Source organism: Diabrotica undecimpunctata, chromosome 4, assembly GCF_040954645.1.
Source record: "Diabrotica undecimpunctata isolate CICGRU chromosome 4, icDiaUnde3, whole genome shotgun sequence".
NCBI classification, from domain to species: Eukaryota; Metazoa; Arthropoda; class Insecta; order Coleoptera; family Chrysomelidae; genus Diabrotica; species Diabrotica undecimpunctata.
In genome coordinates, this window is record NC_092806.1 from 114,194,454 (window position 1) to 114,221,356 (window position 26,903).

Consider the following 26,903-nt stretch of genomic DNA (forward strand, 5'->3'; position numbering starts at 1 on the left):
TTTTTAAACAAATTCAAAATATCACCTTTTGTGCTCCAAGAAATATTTTTTAGGTTTTTGGGTGACTCTAAATAAGATCTATGTCATTTTTCTCAAAAGTTAATAGTTTTGGAGATATAGGCGATTTAAAATCCGAAAAATACGATACCTAATATGCATTTTCGAGGCTTGAAAAATATGTAAATGAGTATTTTTGAGATTCAAGAGTATCTAAACTAAAGTCTCAACATTGATTTTGGTAAGAAATCGGGGCAATATTTTCCGTAGCAGAAAAAGGTGATCTTTTGAATTTGAATTGTTTCCGGCATAAATGTCCGGCACCCTTCAACCTTCGATTTGTTTAAACGGGGCATTTTTGAATAGGACTCTTCAAAGGACAGAATAAGTTTTTTTTTAAATGGGAGCGGGCTCCCTTTTAAAACGCTCCCGTTCGAACATCGAATATCGAATAAATAACAAATTAATTCTTTCAAATTAAAGCTTGTTAATTTTAGTGATTTATAAGAATATTGGAATTATTATTTAGTTTTTACATAAACCAGAATATTTTTTTACAATTATCTGTAAATAATGGCTCATTCTGTCAGAAAATTTTAAAAGATTGTCTATCCAGCAAGGACAGAAAATCTCAAAATATTGTCTGTCCAGCAAGGACCACGAGGAGGTATGAGCCTTCCTTGCCAGGAAAGGAAAGGGTTGGGTATGTTAGTAAGAATATAAAGTTAGTTTTTTTTTTCATTTTGTTTTTATTATTTTTTTTCTTTTTTGTTTTTATATTTTTTTTGTTTTTTGTTCTGACTTTATACAGTGTGTCGCATTTAAGATGATTAATATATATATATATATATATATATATATATATATATATATATATATATATATATATATTTAGATAAGATTTAATTTTCTTTTTTTAAACTTTATAGATTTCTTCAAGTCTGGAATAAAGTTATATGTACCAAAACAACTTCTTATTTATTTAAAAGTGCATATGAAAATTGTATAATTTGTATGTTAAATTTGTATGAAAATATGTAATTTCATGGATTTCATTATATGGATTTAAGACACTTTGGAAATAAGATCTTCAATTGTAGTCAGGATTCTAAAACGGACAGTTGGCTGTCCCGAGATGGATCAATTGTAGATTTATGATCGAGATTACAAATAATACTGAAAAACTAAAATTGCGAATTTTGTCATGAAATTTGGTATGTGCGGTTACAATAAGTGGAACAACTTTTCCAAATAAGTTTTTCCGATTTCTCTAACGCGAAGCAAAATATCGAAAATTTACCCTGTTTGTGGATTCGCAGTAAGCCGCGTTTAAAATTAAAATTTCAGATCACTATCTTAAAAAAATGTGCACTATCAACATGTATGACTGTGCAAAATTTTAAATCTGTATGTATTTTGATAGCTGATATATAGAGGTGTCTTCATCTTAAATGTGACACACTGTATAATAATGAATACTAGTGTTCAAGATGCATCGCGATAGCTGTAAAGAAATTAATTAGAAGGACTAAAAAGAATCGTCAGAGTCTTCTGAAGTCGAATCGTTCCCAGGTTGGATAACTATTGGTGCTATTGCCGGTAAAACAGGATATTCGTTTTCTATTTTTAAAACATGAGCTTCGCAATTTTTCCACACATCGCTATTAATGCCACTAATTACTTCTCGAATATTCTCAATGGCCACTGCGCTTAATGTTGGTGACTGATTATATGTTCGCAATCGTTTTTTTACGGTACCCCAAACCATTTCAATTGGATTAAAAATGCAATAGTATGGGGGTAATCGCAAAAGAGTATGGCCGTGCCTGCTGCAAATGGTGTCAATAACGTATTCGTTTTTAAAATTCTGACTTTTGATCATTCTAATTAATTCTTTCTTTACTGGAATCTTTTTAGGAACAGTGATATTTTTAACTTGCATAAATTTTAAAATTTCGTCCTTTTTCGTGTTATTATTAGGTATTTTATTTAATATGCGGGAATGATACGAAGCATTATCCATAACAATCACTGAATTCGGCGGAATATTGGGCAAGAGTTGTTCAACAAACCACTTTTCAAATAAATCGGCTGTCATATCTTCGTGATAATCGGCAGAAGACTTTGTTATATTTTTGGCCGACAATAGCAATGCATTAGATACAAAACCATCTTTGCTTCCGGCATGAAGAATAATAACACGTTTTCCTCGTGAACACGGTGTATTTAACGCACACTTGTTTGTGTTGTCAACCCAGCCGTACTTGACAACATCATGCGTATCGAACCAGGTTTCGTCTAAATAGATTATGTTTCTGTTTGAATTACGATACTGTTTTATTTTACTCAAATATTCTCGTCGAAGTTCAACAATACGCCGAGATTCCATTATTACCATTCGATTATCTAATTTCTTATATTTAAATCCACAACTTACCAAAATCTCGCGCAGTGTTTCCAAAGATGTATAATTATATTCAGGGAAATCTCTCAATTTTTCACGAATCAGTTCTAAAGTAGGCACTCTATTTTCTTTGTAAAAATTGTAAACTGTTCGCTGAATAACGTCTTTTGCAGCAGTGTCAATCCTACCCAATTTTTTATTTGGTCGCTTTCGTTTTAAGGAATGATCTGTAACAGTGCCTAATTTAATAATTGTATATATCGTCTTATACCCGATTTTTGTTAATATATGAATTCTCGAAACAATTGCATTATCAGCCATCCCAATATTTTCTTTTTTCAAACACTCATACATATTTAAAACTATTCTTTGGGATTGTACGTGCAAATCTTTATTTTTTAATTCCGGGCTGTCATTAAAATCATTTTCATTATTTATTGATAACACAGAAGTTGATGCATCTTGATCATTCGTTTCAAACGGTCTCCAAAATGCCATTCTAGAAAAATATAATATTACTTACCCTATAAACCTCCGCCTGTGATATCTGCTTCCAAATAGGAATATTTTAGTGTGTCACCGAGCCAGACACACAGGTGTTGATTACGATTTATCGCTTTGCGATGCGCTGTTGTCATAATGCATGACTTTAAAATTACTGAATGTAACTTTAATATAACATATTAATATATCTGCAATTTTTCATGTTTCCAGGTAAGGTATAAAATCAATGAAATTTGGAAAAAAATAATACAATTCTTGTAACCGTTTTTGAGAACTTGGATTCTTAAAAGATGTCTGATTTCTTAAAAGTCGATCATTATATCTATAAGAGTATTACCGCTAAATTCACCAACATGGCAACGTCAAGATAGATCGAATGTTCAAATTCTCTCCAGACTACAATGTTGCCGATATTCGAAAATTACTTAGAGCATAAGTAATATATAAACGTTCACGGTTGCTTTAATTCATTAGTGAAGAGTCCATGGAAATATTAGTACCTAGTTAATTAATTTATAGATATATTTTTTGGGAATATGTTCATATCATTTTTTAAGAGTGTCGTTCTTTGACTAGCAATTGAATAATAGCGGATAGAGAATATTTTTTAAATATAACCTTAGGAATTTTAGGAAATATGTCTGACAACCTTGATTTAAAAGGCGGTCTCTTTGATACCAGAATCAGACATGTTTATGTTGGAAAATTATTAGTGGATGTACTATACAAAATAACTATGTTAAATGATTAACTATCCAAAAACCTTTATTTTAAGCAAATGCTCGTTATCCATACTGTCGTAATTTTTAAATTAACTGTACCTAAAGATAAAATTACAATTAAAAGCTGCAAACTAGGGATTTTGTTGATGTTATCGTTATAAGTTGGCATTTTGATAGCGAAAAATTCGTGTTTGCCGAATTTAAGAAAAATCTGCAAAACATTGAAACCTAGTTTTGTGGTTATGCCAATTCCAATTGTCTATTTGTTATGCAGTAACCATGGTAATACGAATCACGTGGTTTTGTTTAGCAAAGCGGCCCCTCGCAGTTAATATTTTGGCTTCGAGTCATAATTAAAAATCAGATGAAAATCTGAAATTTTCTGAGGAATAAACTTCCACTTCCACATTCGATATGAAAAAAATTATTATTGTAGTGACAGTTTTTATTGAAAAAAAAAAAAGAAAACAGAAAACAAATCAAATTGTTGATAAAACAGACATACGAAAAAAAATGGAAAATACAAAACGTGGTAATCAGTGAAATTTCAATGACCAATATCGTGTATTGCCTCCCCTTGCTCTAATAACCTCTTGCAGACGACGGGGCATACTATCAATTTTTCTCCGGATTACATGTTGTGGTATGTTATTCCACTCTCTCACTAACAGATACTTAAGCTCCTGTCCGTTGTTAGGAGGTGTATGGGTTTGAATACGTTTTTCAAATCATCCCAGAGATGTTCGATGGGATTCAGGTCCGGAGACCTAGCTGGCCGGTAATTCCAACTTCGTCCAAGTATTACATACTGACCTGGCAACGTGCGGTCGCACGTTGTCCTGCATAAAAACGGCGTTTTCTCCAAGCTTGTGAAGATCGTTCACCGGTTCTCCTCCAAACTCTTACACGTCCATCGCATCCAGTTAGGCAGAAACGGGATTCATCTGAGAATAACACTTCACAAGGAAACGGTCATCTAGTGCCTTGGGCATTCTCCTTCGTTCAGAGCCAGGTCGCCTGGTTAGCAAACTTGCCTTCTGAGAGCGTTGAAGCACTTGTTGAACCGTAGAAAGGCTTACGCCAACAGTTCTTGCGACTTGCCGTTGAGTGTGACCGTCTTTCACAAGTGCAACAATTTGTGCCGTTTCAACAACAGTCAAAAGCATTTTTGTCAAAAAATAAACACTAATAATGGCATTAATAAACACTAATGGTGGCAATAATAAACGTTTGTCTGTTGCATTTGAACAGAAAGTCGAAGTACAAACGAGATATTTAAAACAAACGGAGTTACAGGTAGCGTTCATTTTGGGAAGTGTGCACTTTACCGCGAAATCGGCACTATTGGAATTCTTTGTTACAAAGGAAACCGCAACAATTCTCAGAAACATGCATTAGTTTGTATTTGTGTTATTATTATTTACGATAAAGCTCGTTAAAAATGAAATATCGGTGATTTTCAAGGTGACCCGGATTTTATGATCGCGAGTGTATTTCCAAATGAATGAACCTTTTGTGTAGGTATATGTAGTAGGATAAAAAATCTCAAGTAATTAATATGTTTACTAAAAAAATGCTAATCAGCACATCCGGGTAAGTGCTGGTGTAAGATAATTAAATTTTATGACCTTTTTCGTCTAAGAATGTATTGAGTATCATCTTTGATTCAATCAACGGTATCATGTATCATATTAATAGTGATACTATGCTAATAATATGTATTAGAATTGCATACATATAGTTAGTCGAATTTTTACCACCAGAGCAAGCTGTATTAAAATAAAACCATACTTGTGTAATTTAACACAAAAGTAAGTTTTTTGTACTTAACCCAGATAATCCTGACATAAGAAATAGTATTAAAACTGCAATTTTTTGTTATTAATATGTTTTATTTGGAACACTTGAATACATTACTGTAATAATATTGCAAAAAATCGCAATGTACACAAAAAAAATTAGCGTCCTACATCTAGGACGTCAGGATCAAGCACTACCATTTGTGTGGTAACTCACAAAGCAGCGTACATGGATACCAACATCACATTTTTGACATCTTGTAGTTGTTTTTTTATGGCAGTAGCGACATCTAGTTTGTTTTTCTTGATCAATCACATAATGATGCATTCCATCGAAACGAGAATCGGCATTTTCTCTTCGACTTGGCCGTCCACAAGAAGATGAAGTCGCTTTTGTATAAAGCTGAAGAAGTGAAGTTGCAATGCGTCGTCGAAAAGCTAATTGATCTAAAGTGCCCTGATTGCTTCGATGTAGTTGCCAAGCATTCTGTATAGCCAAATCGATACAGTGAGTAAACAAACAGAAGTACCACTTTTTTCCTCTAATACCAGTTCTATATAAACTTACGTTTTGATCGCATCGATCTACGCCGCCCATATTTCGATTATATAATTTTACCATAAATGGTTGAGGAACAAGTATTGTTTTTTTTTCTTGTCGCGAATATCGCTTTACTTGACGAATAGGATTCGTACCAACTGCGTTCGAGCAGAGCGATACAACACTATTATCGTGCCAGCTGACAATTGTCAATTTCTTATTACCGTCAAACTTCGCATCGTACGAACCTCTTTTGTCTTTTTGTAACTCTTTTGCCGATTTCAGCGGATTTTTTGGTATTCTGTTACTTCTTATGGTTCCTGTTCCTCTGATATTTTTTTCTGTCAGCATTTCAAATAAAGGCATTGTACTAAAAAAATTATCAAAAAATAAATGAAATTTTTTCAGCTCCCACTTTGATCTAAGAATGTCAACATAACTGAGTACCACACCTACACCGACACCAAAATCCTTGTATTTAGGCGATACGTGTGTTGATGCTCCCTGGTATGGCTCAAACCACGTTACGTACCCATTTTTGTTACACCCAAAACAAAGTTTATATCCCCATCTTATCGGTTTACCCTTTATAAACTGTTTACAGCCGTGACGCCCGAAATAAGGAACCATGGCTTCATCAACACTGTGGTTCTCTTCTAAAACTGCATGTTTTAAAAAATTTTGATTTAGTAACCTACAGAGAGGTCTAACTTTACTGAATTTATCAGAATGATCCAAATTATTATTATCGGCTGTATGCAGAACGCTCATTATAAAATCAAACCTATCCCTAGCAAGTGCCCCAGAAACTAAGGAATTACAGACGTCTCTATCCTTTTCCCAATACATCTTCTTCCTTGGGTATTGAGCATAACCACTAAGAATAAGAATTCCTACGAATGCTTTGATTTCTTCGATACATATAGGCTTATTTTTCTTATTTTTTATACTTGCATATCTATTGGATTCGACAACCAGTAAATCAAAAATTTCTTCATCGAACAACTTCATGAACCAGTCTATGGGAGTATCTTCTGTATCAATATTGAGATCATTATTCTTTGACCAATCAAGTATTTCTGCTTCGTCTGAGGTGGTTGCTACTTCAGACCAGTGGTATTGCCGTGGAATTTTCAAAACTTTCTCAGATTTAACAGAATTTGATAATGGAATATCATCATCCGAGTCTGAGTCAACCGAACGAGGTACATGGATTTCAGCTACTGTTCTCAACATATTTGAAGGCAAATTATCCGGAGACACGTTTTCTTCATCACCAGAATCCTCATCTGTTTCAGCGGCATCTTCCGGAGGTAAGGGAACTATATTAGCTTGAGAATGAGGAAATTCATCTTCTTCTAACATCTCCAAGGCCTCATGTAAAGAAAAACCCCTGAAACAATAAAAGCAGTATGTTCATAACACTATCAACAAATTCTTTTGGGCTAAATACTAAGTAAAATAAACAAAGAAATCCAATGATTACAATAATTACTCAAAATTATAATTTTCATGCCATAATAGTACATAATCCTGACATCCTACATGTAGGACGGTCAAATTTATCACCACCTGGCAGCCAACTGGCAAACATTTTGGATAAAATTATTTCACGATTTGGAAAATGAAAACTTATATACAAATAAAATCATAAAAAAGTATATTTTATCAAAAGTTTAATATTCATTTCTTACCTTGCAAATCTGATTCCATGCTCAGCCATATTTTACGTTTTTTACAACCGCACCACAAGTAGACGTTTCAAGCGATAGGAACAAACTAAACAACAATGGGACGATTTGTCCTTGAGTAACATTTTGTGATAGACGGCGTTATCAAATTTAAACAGGGCCGTGTTCAAAAATTATTGAAATTAGCGTCCTACATATAGAACGTCAGGGTTATTAGGGTTAAAATTTAATTTTGTATTATTTCGAACCCCGAATCTTTCGCGAAAAATAACTGCGGGACGTGACAGGACTTATATACGGGAAGTTAGTTGTTTTCGCTTATTTTAGTGCAAACTTTTTTCTGGCAAATAATTTGTTTTTGCCGTGAAAGTCGGCCGTATAGTGCATTTATGAAAATTGCTAATGTTTTGGACAGTTTGTTAGCTTTACTTGTCAGTCTTACAAGTAAAGTACAATGAGCTTTGTGAAGTGGAAATTGCGGTACTCAAAAGTATATTCGAAGAAGCTTCCGAAGAAGAGATAATCAGTGAGATGGAGGCAACGGATAAATACAGTGCAAGGTACTTTGAGTCATCAAGTGTAAAAGGTAAGCGCAAATTTAAATTACCTCCAATCGAGTTGAAAAATTATTTAGTTTGTAGCCTAGGTTTGACAGAGAGGATCTCCAGATTGAAGTTTACATTAGAGAGCTCTTAAAGTTAATTTTGTGTTGAGTTTCTAGTAGCCCTTGTAAGATTTCTGCTCTTTATGATATGATTGAGAGTTAACTTCGTTCACTTGAGACCTTAGACAAAACCTGCTAACAAGTTTGCGGCGATATTGTATCCTCTTATTGAGTCACGTTTGCCTGTTTGCCAGAACATATGATTCGACTATTACATCTTGTTTCCGTGTCCATGGAAAATATCGAAGAAACTGCAGAAGTTATATCTTTAGAAACAAGATTGAGTGGGCTAATGAGCTTTTTACAGAGTGAATTTCAAAATAAAAAAGAAATTGATTTAGCAACGGAAGGTTTTGGTTTACCGACTGAAAATAAATGATAAATTCAATAGCCTTGTTGCCAAGAAAAATGTAAAATTACCTAAGCAAGGAACTGATCGGCCCTTAGCGACCGCTGCTGGGTTAATAAATTATGAGGTTTACGGAAAGTAAGTGCGGGACGTTCCACACGTAACAATAAATACACATTTTAGTGTTTACATCTATTTTCAATACTTAGAAATGTTAAAAAATAGAGCATATTAGACAAATTTAATGATTTTTATTCAGACATTTTTTGTTTCTGTCGAGCATTTTCGGTACAAAACAGTTAAAAAAAACTATTGTGCTTTTCTATCATTCGAATCAAAAGTTCTTCATCTCACTCAATTTTTTCAATAAACAGGGGTTCTGTATCATTAACATGTACTACAAGGTAGCAATAATCTTTTCGGGCAATATTAAGCTGGCCTTGAATCTAAAAAAAATAAATACATATTATATTTTCTAAAAATATGTAAAAAATTGTATCTGATACATGTAATAATGGTTCTTTTTTATTTTCCAATGGCATGTTTTTTAGTGTCTCTACTGCCTCCAACAGAGACTTGCCACTTTTATTCACCTTCAGAAGACATTTAACTTCCAACAAACTATTATCAATTATCATCTACAATTCCTGAAATAGTAACTAGGTAATGTAATTTGTTTCAAAATAGAAGTTCACGAAAACGTGTAATGAAATTGAATGTCTATATTACCATCTGGAGTAGCAGCAAGATGATTGTAAATATTATCAATAAATATTCCACAACCAAGATGCAGTAGGAGGAAGTCTCGATTGAATGAGACATGGCGATTAACACAATTTGGACTTTTTTTGTTTTTCTTTGACGATTTTAAAGTCTTCGTATAGGTCTAATTTGAGAAAGTTTTTTTGGGGGATAAAAAAAAGGAGATTTGTAAACATTATAGCAAGCTCAACTACATAGATTGTAAACTTAAGGTAACGTATCTCTACTTGATTCCATGGGCTTTGATAACTTAAATAACTTTTTGAATGATGTTCAGGACAGATTGGACAATGTAACTTTTATCAAATTCAACAAACTTAAATCAAAACTAAACAATCTTATTCAAAATAAACCTAATTCATCAAATCGTAATAGTAACAACACCAACAGTAAATTCTCTAATTTTTCTTTCCATCCAAGACTAAAAAATCTCTCTTTAGTTACTTTCGACAATAATGAACTTCACCTATTAAATCTAGGCCTCAAATACTCCATTCAAAATAAGGTCTCTAAAAGAGACCTCCAGAGTCTCTCTATTGAGCTAGACATCATCATCCAAAATCTCTCTGTTCCTTTAAGTTAGCATTGCATATCTTACCCTGTACAAACTAGTCACTTTGAGACGATGTATAGCCGATATGGTAATATGATTTGTTGATGGTAGAGGTTAGCCGATTATTGTATCCATGAGATGCTAAAGACATAAAATGACATTTTCAATACGTGCAAATGAATTTAGAGAAAAACATTAATCGTAGCAATTCACGTACCCATATTCCTATAATAGTAAGCCAAACCTGAACAAAGAGGTGCTGAAACTGTTTTCTTGTGACATGTTAAGTCAAATATTGTATTTCTATGGAATTAAATCCTAATTGATTGTAACGGGAATTACATTTTACATTTGTTTTGATTTCCAAACCAGAAACAGTTTAAAAAACAAAGCTTGTAAGATGTATTTCTCATTACAATCAGTTGTCGTTAAATCCCTTATAAATACAACATTTAAACTTGGGGAAGTAAGAAATTCACGGAATGATAAGAGACATCACGATGGAATTATTTGTTAATAAAAAAAAAATGAAATAAGCACGCCGCGAATTGTGGCATTCTTTCATAGTTCACATTGGTTGCGTTCACTGGGATCAGACGCTTGCAAGCGGCTTACGATTATTTTATGACAGGCGTTCACTGTCAGCAGCTGTTAATAAGCAAGGAAAGGCGCGAAAAAAGTAAGATATTTGTTATTTTAATATCTATACCTATGGTGTTTAATTTTAATATACAGAGTGTCTACGTAATCCATTAACAGCCGAGACATTAAACAAAGATTTACGAGACCAATATATTTAGGTAAGTTTTATGTCCTTTGTGTGACAATATATTTTCCATAAAATGTGTTCGATGTCTTTTGACCTTTTATTTATTAGATTGGAATAAAAACACAAATTAAGAATAATTATTTACAGCCAAAAAGTATTTTTTTCTTATGAAAGGAAAAACAGTTATCTTAAAACTTGTGTAATAACAATACTGACAGGTTAAAAATATCTATTCTCAGAAAATTTGTTTTGTAACAACTAAATCCCAAATTGTATTAAATCTTCATGTAACCTTCCGGGGCGATTGTCTAATCATATTGTCCCCCCGTAATTCCCAACTTTTACTAAGGTAGTGAATTTGAATCCTTTTGTTAATCACTGTACTCAAGGTAGCCTGATTTGCATATTTTTATTATAGTTCTTTTGTTTTGAATTTAAATAAAAATATTGAAAGTTTTACAAATAATTTTTCTACCTTGTTATGACATTGTCTTTACAAAGCGAAGGAATTGTGGCTATCAGAAACATGTGCAAAGATAGAAAGATTAAATTGCCGCTAGTGATAAGCCGTCTTATTAGGTACCTATTTATTCTAAGTAGCTGATTTCTTGGAATCTATCAGCCAAAAATTCAAATGGCCAAAAAGATTTGGTATACTTATGCCATTCGGGTATGATACCAGAAGCCAACCATAGTTTTTATAAAAATTTTTTTTGGCCCAAGATGATATACGAGAAGAGGACAACAACTAACAGAAAATGTGTTTTTACACTTTTTACAATTTTCTCCGTGCAAAAGTGTTGCAAGTTTAAAATCATATTTTATTTAAATTTCCATTTTTGGTTATTGTAATATAGGCTAAAAAGCATGCAAACTCATAATTATATGTTAATTTTTCTTAAAATTTGTGTCTTATTTCACCGATATTATCTCGAAAATAAACAAAATCGTCTTTATCTCGAAAGTTACTTATTCTGACTTACTGCAGTCTTGCACTGAGGGTGCGATATATATTTTTGAAACAGTGTTAAAATATAACTTGAAATAATGAACTTATTTGTACTGTATTTTAGATCAAAAATATTTAAAAATATACATAATTGAAAATTCCAATTAAGTGGGGGTTTCGTTATTAGTTATTCTCCAATTGTTAAACATTGACCTTGTGGCTTACAATTGTATTTGTCTACCGACAATCACTGAAAAAAATCATCGTTCACCAAACCAGCAAGTGCTTAGTATACCAAATTATTTCCGGTAAACGTAGCCATTGTCATATTTCGTTTTTGAGACTGAGTCACTCAAATATATTTTTAAACCATAGCATGAAAGTATCGCTTCCTTTTTATAAGGTATCTGCTCTGTATAGCCTTAAAAACCTGCTTGGTCATTATGCCAGTACCATGCTTTACGCATGTCCATTCTAGCTTTTGTTGCGAAAAGTCAGTTAAAATCTTGGTTGCGTCCATATTTTTACCATTTTTCTACTTCAAATTCTTTCGGGTCCTTCGATATTCTGTTGTATCGGTTTATATTACTTGAATATAAATAATATAAATGAAAGCAGAATACCGCAATGATCTATAATTAGTCGTAGTTCGTATCGAATATCTCTTCTTCTAATATTTCCATTATTGGTCGCTTTCCATTCATAATAAGCAGATTAAAGTTTGTTCAATAGTCACACAGGTTTTATTATTTGTCTTTTAAAATATATAATAAGTTTGGGTTTTGGGATATAACAATAATAATACACATTGGCCATGCCATTCTTACAAAGAATCATTTAGTAAGACAATTGATATTCACAATTACCCAATGAAATGTGCATTTAACGAAATTAAAATTTGCACATGTCTTTCCTTAATTGTCAAACTCAGTTAATAGTGCTACAGACTATGAAATGGAATCTAATCTATAAATCAGAAACAACTATTTCTATAAACTAACTAGAGATGAATAATTCTCTACTTCTAGAAAGGTTTACACTACCCATAAATATGCGCAAGTATGAAAAAATATTTTTATTTAAAAAGATTTTAACAATAAAACACTTTTACAAAATTTATTAAAACACTTCAACGGTTTCGGCAGAGTGCCTTTCCCAAGTGATGTATTTTTACTATAAGTCTACACTTTCTAGTCGTTAACTGAATAAGTTGAGGACGAGAGAGCCGTTTGTTTCAAGGTAGTAATTAAGAATGATATCTGGATCGTTTTCTTCAGAAAACAACCAACCCACAAAACACATTTTTGTCCTATTCATAGTACCGCTTTGAATAGTTAAAAATTATATGCAGAATGGAACCAAGCCACAGCAAGTCCATGTTGCCATCTATCAGACAATGAACCAAGCTACATTACTTTATTACTAAATGAAGTAATCTGCAGAAAAGATCGAAGTGGGTTGGTTCAATTAAGCAAAAATTGGGAATCACATAGCATGAAACACTTGAGAGGTCAGAAATACGGACCCTGTTCAGAGCTTTCTAATGCAGTTTTTGGTTTAAAATTTTTTTTGTTTGTTCGTTATACCTATTGTTTACTGCCTTTTGGTTAATGATATTCAAAAATGAGAATTTAAAATTCTCCATATTCAAACTAAAGGCCTAAGTTATGTTTATTAGAATCTATGGTAATTAATAAATTAAAAGAAACACGACATAATGCTGAATCACAAACTTGAGACAAACAGCTCTCCCGTTCTCAACTTTTTTAGTTAAAGACTATAAAGTGTAGACATATAGTAAAAATACATCTCTTCCGAAAGGCACTGTGCCGGAACAGCTAGCAGTGATAATAAATTCTAATAAATTTTGGGAAGTGTTGAACTTACCAATTTTCAGTGTTTTATTTTTAATAAAATTAACTTCCATCAAGTAACCGGCGAATCCATCAAAGATGCGTTTGGAACATCATTTACAGTTTTGTAAACATTTAGACCAATTGCCTTCAAATTGTCATGACTTTTTGTAAGAATTTGACAACACATAATGAATAGTATTCAATTTATTACACAAATTATTCCTTGTATGCTGACATCTTATTAAAAGATACATGCTTTAGATCCATATACTACACACAAAAAACAAAACTCGACTTCCATCTATATTGTACTTATCAACTATACGATACATGATTTACTTATGTATGATTACATAAAAAATGTGAAAAAATACAGCTCACAGAAACAACCAGTTGCCGAAAGTTATTTATCATTTAGAAGCTTCCCAATTTACCAACATGTACATAATAATAGAAGCTTTCATCGCCCTCCTGTGAATTTTTTTATAGAGTACAGAATTCTCTAAAAAATTATTTTTTTAAACAGATTAATAGCCGACCCAATGTTAACATAGCACAGCCTAAACAATAAATTCATTTTACAAAAACAAGTTCTGCTACTACAGGAGAAAACTGAAGAAATGGTAATAAAAAGAATATAGAGTAAGGACTCATTAGTTGAAGAACTAATGTGTTGTGGTATATTCATTACTTAACTTTGTTCTTACACCATTTATTATCTTCTTAGTAAGTCACGTTTGCTTAAAGCTAAATATGTGAAACTTGTACATCAAAAGTATAGAACCCCATGAAGCAAAATATGTAACATTTATCGCAATATTATAGTCAATGATTTACTTAATACAACAATAAACAGGCAAATGTTCTCTTTGAATATGAATTTATTTAAGATAGCCAGAAGTTCCATTGCAAAACGAAACAAGTAGCAAAATATGAGTTAGCGAATTTTTTCTTTGCCCTTTTTAACTTGCATATTCGGAACCTGTTTAAATTTATGTATAGTAACATCACATAAAATCTATCTCTAAATATGATAATCTTTCTTTAAACTCCAACTATAACTTGTCTGTTGTTGTTTCTGTGAACCGCTAAGTATATGCTAGTGTCGAGACCTATGGCTGTCTTCCCCTCTTCTATCTCTTTCTCTCTCGCGATCGCTCTCTCGTCGACCTTCTCTCTCTCGTTCTCGATACCTATCCTCATAATAGCGGGATGATTTTGGTACCTCGCTGCTAGGTTCGACAGGTTCCGGAGATTTGTTCCTTGATCGTGAGACTCTGGACCTGTAACAAAGTTTTATTAACTTACAGAAATAAAATTTTTTTTAAAAATTATCGCGACAAAGAAATATTGTAAGAAGTAATGATTGAATGCAGAAGATTAAGTTTTTCTTTGGTTGATACATGACAAGATCCTGTTATACTGGTTATTCAGCAAGAAGTCCATCAAATTATATATGGAACGTTATACGAGAATTTTTCAATAACTATCTGACTTAGCAAAAAAACGAAAGTTCTGGAAATAACTATTTACATGATATCTCAGAATCAGACTAAAATCATCTTTTTATATCTTTTGGTACTAGCTGATCACTGGGAGCGAAATCTGGGAAAATAACACGAATTAGAACCAATTCAAAATACAATTCACGAATTGTGGTTACTGCAATTCAGAACAGGTGAATTATTCTGAATGCAAAGTTTTTTTTTTTTAATAAAATAAAGGCATAACGTTGCGTTGTCTGCCGATTAAACAGTTTTCGCCTTTATTGTGGCGGAGAATATTTCTGGGTCTATGGTTTTGGACTGTTGTTTAATTTCAGGAGTATAATATTAGACCCAGGTCTCATCTACCACTATAAAACGGTACAAAGTTTCCTTGTGATTTTGGTGAAACCTTATCAAAAATATTCCCAATATACATTAGTTTATACGGTGTATGATTCTGAAACATGCAATGCGATATTTTTTATTTTGAATTTCATTAACCCTTTCGGCCCTGACGGTCAATTACGAAGCTTATAATTCGGCACTGTAATATGACTTATTTTATTTCAACATAATTCTAATAGAGAGCGGCTACAGTCCATATATAAGATGATTTATATGTATTTGAGTCATTTGGAATGTAAACAGGTTTTGTTAGTCTACTTGAAGTAATGGCTGGTGAATGTGATCCTTTTTCACTTGGTAAGTATTTTATTTTTGTTCTAATATTCCTATTGTGTTGAAAAAAAACTTCATGTAGCTGTTGGTATTTACTAACTAACATTATGAGTTCATTTAAGAATAAATTGTAATTGTTTCTGCATTTGCTAATATTTGATATGGTCCTATAAAAGGCGCACGCAAATGCCACCAGTAGGTGTTAACGGTTACAAAAGTGGATTAAATAGATTAGAATTTATGACAAGATTTTAAACAATGAATTCTTTTCAGATGAGGTTCCTACAAAATTGTATTTTACGGGAAAGGGAAAATTGAAGTTGATGTGACCCTTATCCAAGCAGAAGAAACATTATCTGCCTTGAATCATGACTTGTTCTGATATAGAAGATGATGGAGATCCAGATTATGAAGAGGCTGATATGTCAACATCAGATGAGGATGAAGTAGCATTAGAAAAATAAGAAACTCCTCAAAAGACTAAAAAAGTGGAAAAACAAAACACTATCTGGAAGACTGGAAAAGTTGTACCTCCAAATGGTATTTTCGATCGATCAAGTGAAAGTAATTTTAGTTATGATGAAAGTGACAGTTCAGAAGACCATTCACCATTTGATTATTTTTCGCGCTACTTTCCACCCGAAATATTCAAAGAGTTATCTACAAAAACAAATTTTTATTCTGTTTACAAGAATGGTAAAAGTCTCAGTACTGACGAAAATGTGATACGCTACCTGGTTGCCCTGCACATTGTAATGGGAATTATTAATTTTCCGAGGCTGACTTTATTGGGCTCCCCGTACACAATTCCGTTTGATTCAAGATATCGGTATGTCCCGAAACCGATTTGAAAGTTTACGTAATCATTTACATATCTCAGATGTCAACACCGACAAGAATATCAATGATAAACTTTGGAAAATAAGAAAATAATTACCAGCTTTGAAAAACGTTGCAAAGAATTAATGCTTGAAGAAAATAACTGCATAGATGAGACACTTCAAAGAGGCAAACCAAATGTTTGGAGCATAAAAGTCTTTAATTTTTGTGGTGAATCAGGAATAATATACCGATCGGTATTTTATCAAGGCGCAACTACATTACCTATGCCTGTAGAAATGAACCACAATGCTACAACTTCACTTGTCCTGTATTTATCATAAAGATTGCCAGATAATTCGGGATATAAGCTCTACTTTGATAATTATTTCAATTCAATGGAATTACTAGAATTACTTCACACGAGATAAATATTTGCTGCTGGAACTATTAGACAAATTCGCATGGGAAACTGTACACTTCGTTCCGAAAAAGAACTGAAACTATCAGGAAGAGGAAGTTCAGACTCGAAAATGACTTCCGATCAAAATATTGTTGCAGTTAGATGGTTCGATAACAAGGTCGGAAATAGGGCCTCAAATTTTATAGGCTTAGAGCCTACTGATACTGTAAAACGTTGGTAAAAAAAAAACAAAACCATATGTATAAGTTTAAACTTTACAATCAAAGTATGATAAAAATGATTTCCTTGTATCACTTTATAGAACGTTTATTAGAAGTAAGAAGTACGGGTAATGTTTCACTATTTCAATGTGACAGTGTGCAACTCATGGTTGGAGTATCGTCGTGACAATCAAAATAAACCTAAAAATAAGAAAATAGATTTATTGAAATTCACGTTTTACGTTAGAAGCTTTAGCTTTCTCTAAAGCTCCACTGAGAACACCGCTTCGTCCTTTAAATGAGTCACCTGTGACTCTGTAACTGTGATAGATATTATGGTAGTCGATGCAGCACCGGAAGAAATATTTCCAGATTACGAACTATAAATCCTGTGAATCTGAGTTCAACAGTACACCAGACCAGACTGGACGGAGAAGTTCTCATCCAAAATACGCGTCCCAATGGCTTCCAGTGTGAATAACGTATATCCAAATAAACACCCGTGGATCAACTGAGAACATGGCACAGCGACTGCAGCTATATTATTAACTGTAGATTTGTCGATTGAACATGACACACACCATCAGATAAACACGCACGCGCACATACACACCAAAACACAAAATACATATGTACATCTATATCATATTCGAAGTCAATAAGCAATGATGACCCTCGTTGCGGACTCTGTCTCTGCTCCAAATAGGTCTTAGTAATTAGAATCAGGGTCCCACAGAACAGTGAGCACAGTAAGATAACAAAAGTCAACAGATATAATCCACAATAGCTTGAAACTGGGAAAATCAATTTCAAACATTTTTAATATTATGTTTATTAAGGAGATTGGCTATTTACAAAATACCTTACTATGATATTTGGAACTAAGTCATATATTGACCATAACATTTTCTAAGAAATTTAAAATAGTTTGGTGCAGTTATTTCTAATTCCATAATTTTCCATAAAATCTAGGTTGATTAAAAATGTTGAAACATCCTTACTTACAATATTTTAAGGATTTTTGGTCTCTTCTACTTCTTACAATATTTTAAGGGTTTTTGAACTATTTTGAGCATTTAAATCTTGTTTTTTTTTTATTTTATAATATAAAAGTAGGTATGATATACTTACACTTTAGATTTTTCTTTATCTCTGAAAAATAGAAGTTTTTATGTAGACATCACACAAACATTATTTTCAGAGGAAATGAAAAATCCAAAATATATAAGGAACCAACAAAATATATATAGACCAATCAAGTTAGTAAAAAATAAGTCTTTTTTATGATAACTGTATAGAAGGGTTTAACAGTTGAAATGTGTAATATGACATACTACAAAAGACTCTCACAAGGATTGATAAATTTTTAGCGGAACTATTTTTAAATAAACAATCAAAACGTCAACTCATTATTTTGCTCGTAACTTAAAAAAAGTTATTGCGAAATGGACAACAAAATCGCTATTTTTGAATATCGTTAGTAACTTTTTATTATTTATTAAAATTTCTTTAAATATACCAGAATTTAAAGGACTTATCGTGTTTTGAAGTGTGTGCAAAAGATGAGCCAGATGGATTGAATAGCTTTTGCGAAATTTAATTTGTTTATAAGGTTTTTTGAAAACCAAGGCTGGTCCAGATAATTCGACTGATTTTCGTGGTTAAGACGTATACTAATAACCTATGGAAAAAAGTTAATAAATAGCACTTTTTAAGCTTATAAACATTTACGAGAACTCCGTAGAATTGAATTCAAATTAACAAGCCAAAAAAATATTCTGGTTAAAAAACACAACTTGAAAAAAAAAGTAAAATGTCCTGCAACCCTGAGAAGATAGCCCCCTTTTTTTAAACACTGTTACGTTAATTAACAACATTAAGGACTGACATTAATCAGAAAAAGTCACTTTTAGCAAACAAAATTATTAAAAATTGTTTAAACAGCAGTGCTGTAAACAAAGAGCACTTTGCGTTCCGACTAGAGTAAAAGGAATGGGGGTAGCCGACTTAAGGGGTTTAAAAATATCCAAAATATATATATAAAAAGACAATCTCGGGTTATACTCGACCAAACTTACTGTTGTTTTTTAAACTGGGGTAGAACGTTGAAATAATAACATTTATCGTATTTTCACTACAAAATTATCCAAAACAAAGCAGCTAATGTACTTACTAATACTAATTTGGTTAAGTCGCTTTTTTATTGTTATTTTTTTATTTATTTAAAATATAATTATATTAAGTAAATGTTACTTATAAACAATTTTTCTATATATTATTATTATAAATTTAAACACCAAACATCAGTTTTGTAGTACTAAAAAAATATATTTTTAAAACAAAAAATTATATAGTGTTATTATATTATAAGAAATTGCAACGTGGTTTCGACACCATATATGAAATTAACAATTAAAAAACAATGGGTTGCTATAAAGTTATTGTTAAAAACTCTTCGGGAGTTGTAAAATGAAGTTTTAGGTTTAATTTGATGTTTGCTAAACTTTAAAAATATGAATTATAATTTGTTTGTAACTCGAAAACGAAACATTTACGTGAAAAGTTACTACGAATATTTTTGCCTAATAATGAGCTAATTTACCTAAAAAAAATTTGTTACGCACAAAAAAATTTTGCAATTCGTTTTTGACCATCATTTTATCTTGGCAACATGCACTTTTGTTATAAGGACTATTTTAAGTAAGATGGTGCAAAAATATGAAATTGGAATATTTTTCCTAGCCAGTGCGCCCATACCTGCCTAGATTATAATAAATATGCGAGGCATAATTAATGAATTTAAACTTTAAGAAGTTATAATTTCTTATAATATAATGTTATATAAGTATACGATTTTTTGTTCTAAAAATAAGTTCTTTAATACTAAAAAACTGATTTGTGAAAATTGAATAGGAAAATATTGTTTATAAGTAACATTTATTTAATACAATATTTTAAATATATAAATAAAAAATAACAATAAAAGACAACTTCCATATACCCAGTTTAAAAAGAAAGAGCAAATTTGCTCCAGTAGACCTGAGATATGAAATTTTTTTTCCGAGCGCTCTATTTTGAAACTGTGTTGGATTTTTTGAAGAACGCGGCTAGTCTTTCAGTCGGCTACCCTCATTCCTTTTATTCTAGTTAGAACGCAAAGTATGCTTCGTTTACAAAACACTCCTGTTTAAACAATTTTCAATAAATTTGTTTGCTAAAAGTTCTTTTTTTATAAAATATTGATCAATTTTAATCATTTATGTTGTCAATTAACCTAAGTGATTTAAAAAAGGGGCTATCTTGGTTGCTAAGGGTTGTAGGACCTTTTCTGTTTTTTGTTGTGTTAACCAGCTTTCCGAATATTTTTTGGCATTTCATTTTGAACTAATTTCTACGGAGTTTTTGTCAATGTTTATGCATAAAATGTGCTATTTTTAAACTTTTTTTCCATAATTACTGTCACTACATCTTAAAGAAAATAAGCGCCGAGTTATTGAAATCCATTCAGTCAAATTATCTGGACCACCCTTAGAAATTGGCCCATTTTTCAAAAATCTTATTAGTTAAGTCCTCAGAGAGTTGACCCGTAAAAATCATACGAACAAGCTGAATTTTGCAGAGAATATTAATTTTAAGACCCCAAAAAAGATACCACTTTTACCCCCGGGCTTCCCCTTAAACCCCCCTCGCAGGGGACAAAAACGTGAAAAATCGATTTACCAAGAATCTGTACACCGTTGAAAAAAAATTTTTAAATAAAAAATTTAGCTGGGATAATTTTAAACAAAAATGTTAATCATTTTTTGTGTAGAATGAACCGTTCTCTTGGAAACAACGCTTGAAGCGACCGTCGATTTTGCATGTCAGTTACGCGCGCGAAATCAATGTTGAATAAAATTTGCATCAGTTGGACGGTAAAAAATCCAAATCGAAATATCGAAAAAATTAAGATGCGTTTTAAAGGCAAAGAGTACAGCTTTCGTATGCAGTTTTTGTATTTTGCCGAGAATAAACTCAGTTTTTATAAAGGTGTACTAAATTAACGTGGCGCGATTTTTGCCATTTTTTATGATTCTCGTGAGATCAATTTTGTTGTCCATTTTGCTATAACTTTTTTGTTTAATAACTGATTTTAATTTAGCATATCTCATTTTTTGTATCTTTTTTTCTGACAAACTTGTCTGTTGACGTCAAAATTTCTAAATAGAAAATTTTTAAGTTACGAGCAAAACAATGAGTTTGACGTTTTGATTGTATATTTAAAAATAGTTCCACTAAAAAATTTATGAATCCCTAGATGAGAGTGTTTTTGAGTATCTCATACTACACGTTTCAACTGTCAAACCAGTCTATACAGTTATGTCGAGTAAAAAACTAACTTAAATTGACCTATTAATGGATTAATTAGTAATACAAAGTTATGATTAAATTAAATTAAAACAAAGATTAAACATGTTGGAACATCCCTACTTTTTACAATATTTTAAGGATTTTTAGTCTCTTTTGATCATGTAAATCTTATATTTTTATTTTATAACATAAAAGTAGGTATGATATACTTACACTTTAGATTTTTCTTTATCTCTGAAAAATAGAAGTTTTTATGTAGACATCATACAAACATTATTTTCAGAGGATATGAAAAATCCAAAATATATAAGGAACTAACCAAATACGTAATGGATTAATCATTAACACAAAGTTCTTTAGCTAACTACATTACAAAATATGGGTTACTGATAAAGGATAAATGAGGTTAGAGAAAAAAACACAATTGATAGTCCAGCCATGATCTGTACAAAAATACCGTAAAGCTGCGGTTTCCTAGAAGACTCAGTAAACAGAAACCGAACGCAGCCGATTTCGGTTGATTCAGGGCGAATAATTGATATGGTAACGATTTCATAAATTCAGCTGCTGTCGGCAACGGAAAATTCTGCGACGTAAATTTTGACGAAGTTGAAGCCGAAATGATATTCGGTAGTAAAATCACCAGAAACAGTGCATGTGTGTATGCATAAAATTGGAGAAAAATTAGTCAAAGTTTTCATGCATTGGTGAGCTGTTAATTGATATTGTCAAACAGTATCTTGCGCTTTATCACTTTAAAGTAAAAATAATACAGAAATTGTTTTAAGAAATAACATGGAAGATGGTTTCTTTCGCTGGCGCTGGTTGATTAAAAAAATAATTAGTTTTGTTTTATTCATTTTTTTTTAAATTGCAGCATTAATCATTATCCCTTCTTCCTCTTCCCCTAATAACATACTTTTCTCCATGTAATATCTTTTTCGACTAACACAATTCATCGAAGATCGTTGTTTTTAAGAAACCACGGATTTATTCTTCGTTTCGCTCGTTCCTGTAGACGGTCTCAGAAAACCGCAGCTTGCTTTTAGTGAATCGGATGTTAGATTTTTGTAGAATAATCTTCGGAAGGTTATTATACAACTAGAATTGTATTATGCTCCAGCTTAAAAAGTTATGGAAAATTCAGGACAGCCCTTTATTTATCAATCTTCCTCTCCTAAATATCTGGGAAAGTATTGCTGATATGTAAATGATAATATTCCTGAATTTTCCACAACTTTTTCAATTGGAAGGCAGTCAATTTCTACTTATAAACAATCCTCCGGGGATATTTTTCGAAAATTTAAGTCTGACTCTGTTTAGGAAGCCGTTTATTATAACTGGTCGTACTGCAGTCAATTAGCTGCATAGATATTCTATGCTGCTAATTATAGATATTCTATTTGGTCGTACTGACCTTCTGGCTTAAATTTCTATTTTTTTAATGATAAAGAAATTATAAACAGTAACGTGTTCAAAGAAATAGCTTTTACGTAGATCTGTCATTCAAAAACACCAATTTTTAATGAAAAACAAAAAGGATGAAACCTCCCTGTTGGATGAAATATCCTTTCGCATATTTTGTTCTTTAATTATAAAAGCACTTATAAATATACACTACTCTCCAAAATTATGAGACGATCTTATATATACTGTAGTTTGAGAAGATTTTTTTTCTTACGAACCGTTGATTGGATTTCGATGTCTTTGATTTTACATTATAGGTCTATTTCTAAACAATTACTGTACTAATGTTTTCTGAGAAATGCCCACGCCAAGTTTTATCCACATACGGGGTGTAAAAATAAAGTTATGCTTTCTCATTTTATTTTGCAGCACCCTGTGAAATTTATTAGAAATAAAAGCTACATCTTTTGTTGTCGGCTCCTGGGTTGACGATCCTATATCCCCCAAATTAGATTAGGACTGCCGGGTGGCCATACGGGCCACACGTGCAACGTGTGGTCGTAAATTATTATGTATTAAAAGAAAATTGTTTCCTATGTAAGGAGAAAATGGAACTACATGGTTAGATAAAATGTCTGTAACATACATTTTACTTGTTAAGGAACATCTTCGTAAAGTTAAAAGGCTCGGTAGCGCTGGAAGAGATATTCCTCCCCAAAGCATTACAGATACTCCATTGCAAATGGTCTTACATGCAAATCTTCAGCGAGATGCCACTTTTATTTGTAAATGTCTTATTGTAACAAAACGTTCTCTTATAGCAGAGCCTGACAAACTGATCTTGGCGTGGTGTTGTAACTCTTCCTCTTTCTTGTCCTCTTGATATTGTAGTATGAGATACTCTTAACCTCAAGCCTATTTCACGATAACTTAATCCTACATCAGCTAAAGTAATTGCCTGCACATATTCATCGCGGGTCAGATTTCTTGAAATACGGTCCATGTCAACTAACTAATATACGCAAAGCAGCAAAATAATTTATTGAATTGTAAACAATATTGCCAGTCTAAAACTATTACATATCAACTACCACCTTACATTCCATAAATAAGTATTACAATTCAATAAAATCACGTTATTTTTTTGTCTGTTATGTAGGGTTTGTTTCTAATAAACTCCACAGATTGTTGCAAAAGAAGATGAAAAAACGCAACTTTATTTTTACACCGTATATGGGTAACGTTGACATTGACATTTCTTAGACAACATTGGGTGCGTTCAGACTACCTCTGAGGCTGGACAGCTGACTAAGCGGTAGCGTTCAGATGCCTTCAGCGCAACCCGCTGTTAAATTTACTAAGTGTACTTTATTTTCACTGGATGAACTCAGCGGTTGCTTGGGCATGCGTGGTACGCAATAATGAGTTTTAATTTTATAAGAGTTTTTAATTAAAAATTTCGATTGATGGTCAGGCATCTGATTCTGCGATTTTCTTGACGAAACGACAGCGGGCAAAATCGGGACGAGGTCTCATAGTGACATGATGTTTGGAAAAGCCAGTTGCGCGATTTGTGCCATAAGAGTGGCCCTAATAACATTTAAGACTAAACCCATTAGTTCAAATATTAAGTATATGTTTCAACATCGACGAATAAAGAAGAACAAATAGAAGAATTTTATATAGATACAAAAAGCTCTTATAAATACGAAAAAAAAAAAATAGGAAAAAAACATATACCGGGTGATAACAAATTAGAAAGCGATCCAGAAATGCAACCAAATTAGAAAGCGATCCAGAAATGCAACCAAATTAGTAAATACTTGAAAGATATGAAAATGAGACTAAATACGAAGAATACAAAACACGTAATAAAAATAATACACACACACACACAACTAGGTACTTAAAAATAATCCGATACAAGGAAAAGTAAAAAAGACGTACTACTGAATAATTTTCAAAGTAGAGGTTCGCTGGACGGGCATAAAAACAAGATTACCTCAACTACAATACTATTAACAAACACAACAAACCTCGTCAATAAACTATGGATGACGGAAACTAAAGAAATAGCCGGGTTATTCAAAAACATAGTATATTCAATAGTAATACACAAAGAAGGTAACACAAATAGGAAACCGAAAAAAAGATTTAAAGACGTAAGAAATATATAGGTGAATTGTATAGCAGCCCTATTATCGCAGTAAAAATTTAAATAGAAGAAAAGAGCCCTCAAAAAACTGGAAAAATTAAGTGCGTTCCAAAGAATAAAAAATAATAAAGATCCAGGTCCTGATAAAATACAGGGAAAAATCAACAAACTACTAGAAGAAATTTTTATCGAACCTATACAAAACACGTTCAAGACCATTTACCTAAACATTGTCCATTTTTCTAAAATGCTGACGAATTTTCAGATCAGAATATTCACTCAAAATTGCAGCAAGACGTAGTGAATAGAAACCATTAGCAGTTTTGGTCGTGCGGAGACTGTTCTCTTATCACAATATGAGAACATATTCACCAAACTTTGTGCAACAGTTCTTGACAAAAGACAAAGATACACAACTACATTACCAAAATAGTACCCTACTCGACGAATGCGACGATTGTATCTAAGGACATTACAAAAACTGAATTTCAGAAACTTGGACGGATGGAGTCAGTTTTTATGTCGAATATGGACTAGTTTGAAAGGATGTCACTAGGAGGATGATGAAGAATAGAGCATGCGAAATTATAAACAAAATTAGATATTTTTGGAACAAACCTCGTATATTAATTAAAACAGAAAAATGGTACAAAGAAATAGCTTCAGAACATTGTAATTTATTTTTTTCTTACATTGGACCTAATACACAAGAAAAAAACGTTCAGGGAGCATGACGTAAAAAAATTTAGTATGTTGGTTGAGCAGTCCGGATTTGAAGAGGCTCCCAAGATGTATTAGGACATTATTACAGTATTGGTATTTGGTTATACAGTTTATGCAAATTACAACAAAGTAGTTCATTAGATTTTTCAACTAAAAACGATAGTTTTTATCACATACAAGTTATTAAAAATAAATACACTTACGTCTCTTCAGGTTCCCGATCTCTATAATCTCGTTCTCTATCGCGTTCGGTTCTTTCTCTGCTTCTTGAACGATCTCGGTCTCTTTCTCTTTCGCTGTATCTATCATAATATCTGTCACGTTCACGATCACGATCTCTATCGCGTTCACGCTCCCTTTCTCGGCTTCTGTCTCTGTACCTTGATGAGGATCGTTCCCTTCTAGTTCTTCTGTGTGATCTGTCTCTGGATCTTGACCTGTCTCTGCGGCTGGAGCTGTAGCTTTTGTCTTCGACACCACGCAAAGTGTCTTGCAGTGAACTTATAAGGATCTTGCAACGATCGTCGTTAGCCACTTTGGACTGTTTAATGAGTGAAATAGCAGTGACCAAAGTCTCAATAGCGCTTGCAAACTCTCCAGCTGCCGCGTCGGATACGGCACGCCCAATCGCAGAACTGGAAACTGTTCTATTCCGGGACATTATATCCTCAAATTCTTGTTCTGTTAACTGAGGAATCTCAGCACGGTGGTCTGGAGGAGGGCCACCGTACGGTGGCTGTGGCATTGCTGCAGGTGGACCATATCCATGAGGTGGTCCATGAGGCGGAACATTCGCTGGGCCCAATGGTGGGCCGTGTGGAGGTCCAACGGGTCCGTGTGGTGGACCTTGCGGAGGTCCTTGAGGAGGCATGACTGCAATATTGATTTTGATAATCTTATTTTCTGTTCAACAGTTGAAAATATGTTTGATAGGTTAAAGTCTTTTTATGAGCATGCTTCCATAAAATATGTAGATATGACAAATATATATTCCAAGAAAAAAGGTGGAGAAAAATTAACTTCTTTATGATCATTAAACTGCGATTTAATTAAAATCAGCATCTACTTTTCATTGATTGCTCCAACTTTTTTAAAATAAA

At 32.5% G+C, this 26,903-nt stretch overlaps 1 protein-coding gene across 4 annotated transcripts in view; it reads right to left on the minus strand.

Annotated features, from left to right (window-relative positions):
• Positions 1-13,746: 13,746 nt before the first annotated feature.
• Positions 13,747-26,903, minus strand: part of Cpsf6 (cleavage and polyadenylation specificity factor subunit 6) — a 55,115-nt gene continuing 41,958 nt past the window's right edge. For 2 of the 4 annotated variants that reach the window (XM_072530034.1, XM_072530033.1), the window contains exons 5-8: positions 26,007-26,676; positions 21,732-21,752; positions 18,300-18,320; positions 13,747-14,843 (exon numbers count right to left, since the gene is read on the minus strand). In XM_072530034.1, the coding sequence (XP_072386135.1) occupies positions 14,660-14,843; positions 18,300-18,320; positions 21,732-21,752; positions 26,007-26,676 (896 nt within the window). In that variant the 3' untranslated portion in view covers positions 13,747-14,659. The remainder of the gene's footprint in view (positions 14,844-18,299; positions 18,321-21,731; positions 21,753-26,006; positions 26,677-26,903) is intronic. The other 2 variants (XM_072530035.1, XM_072530036.1) reach the window with 2 other exon arrangements.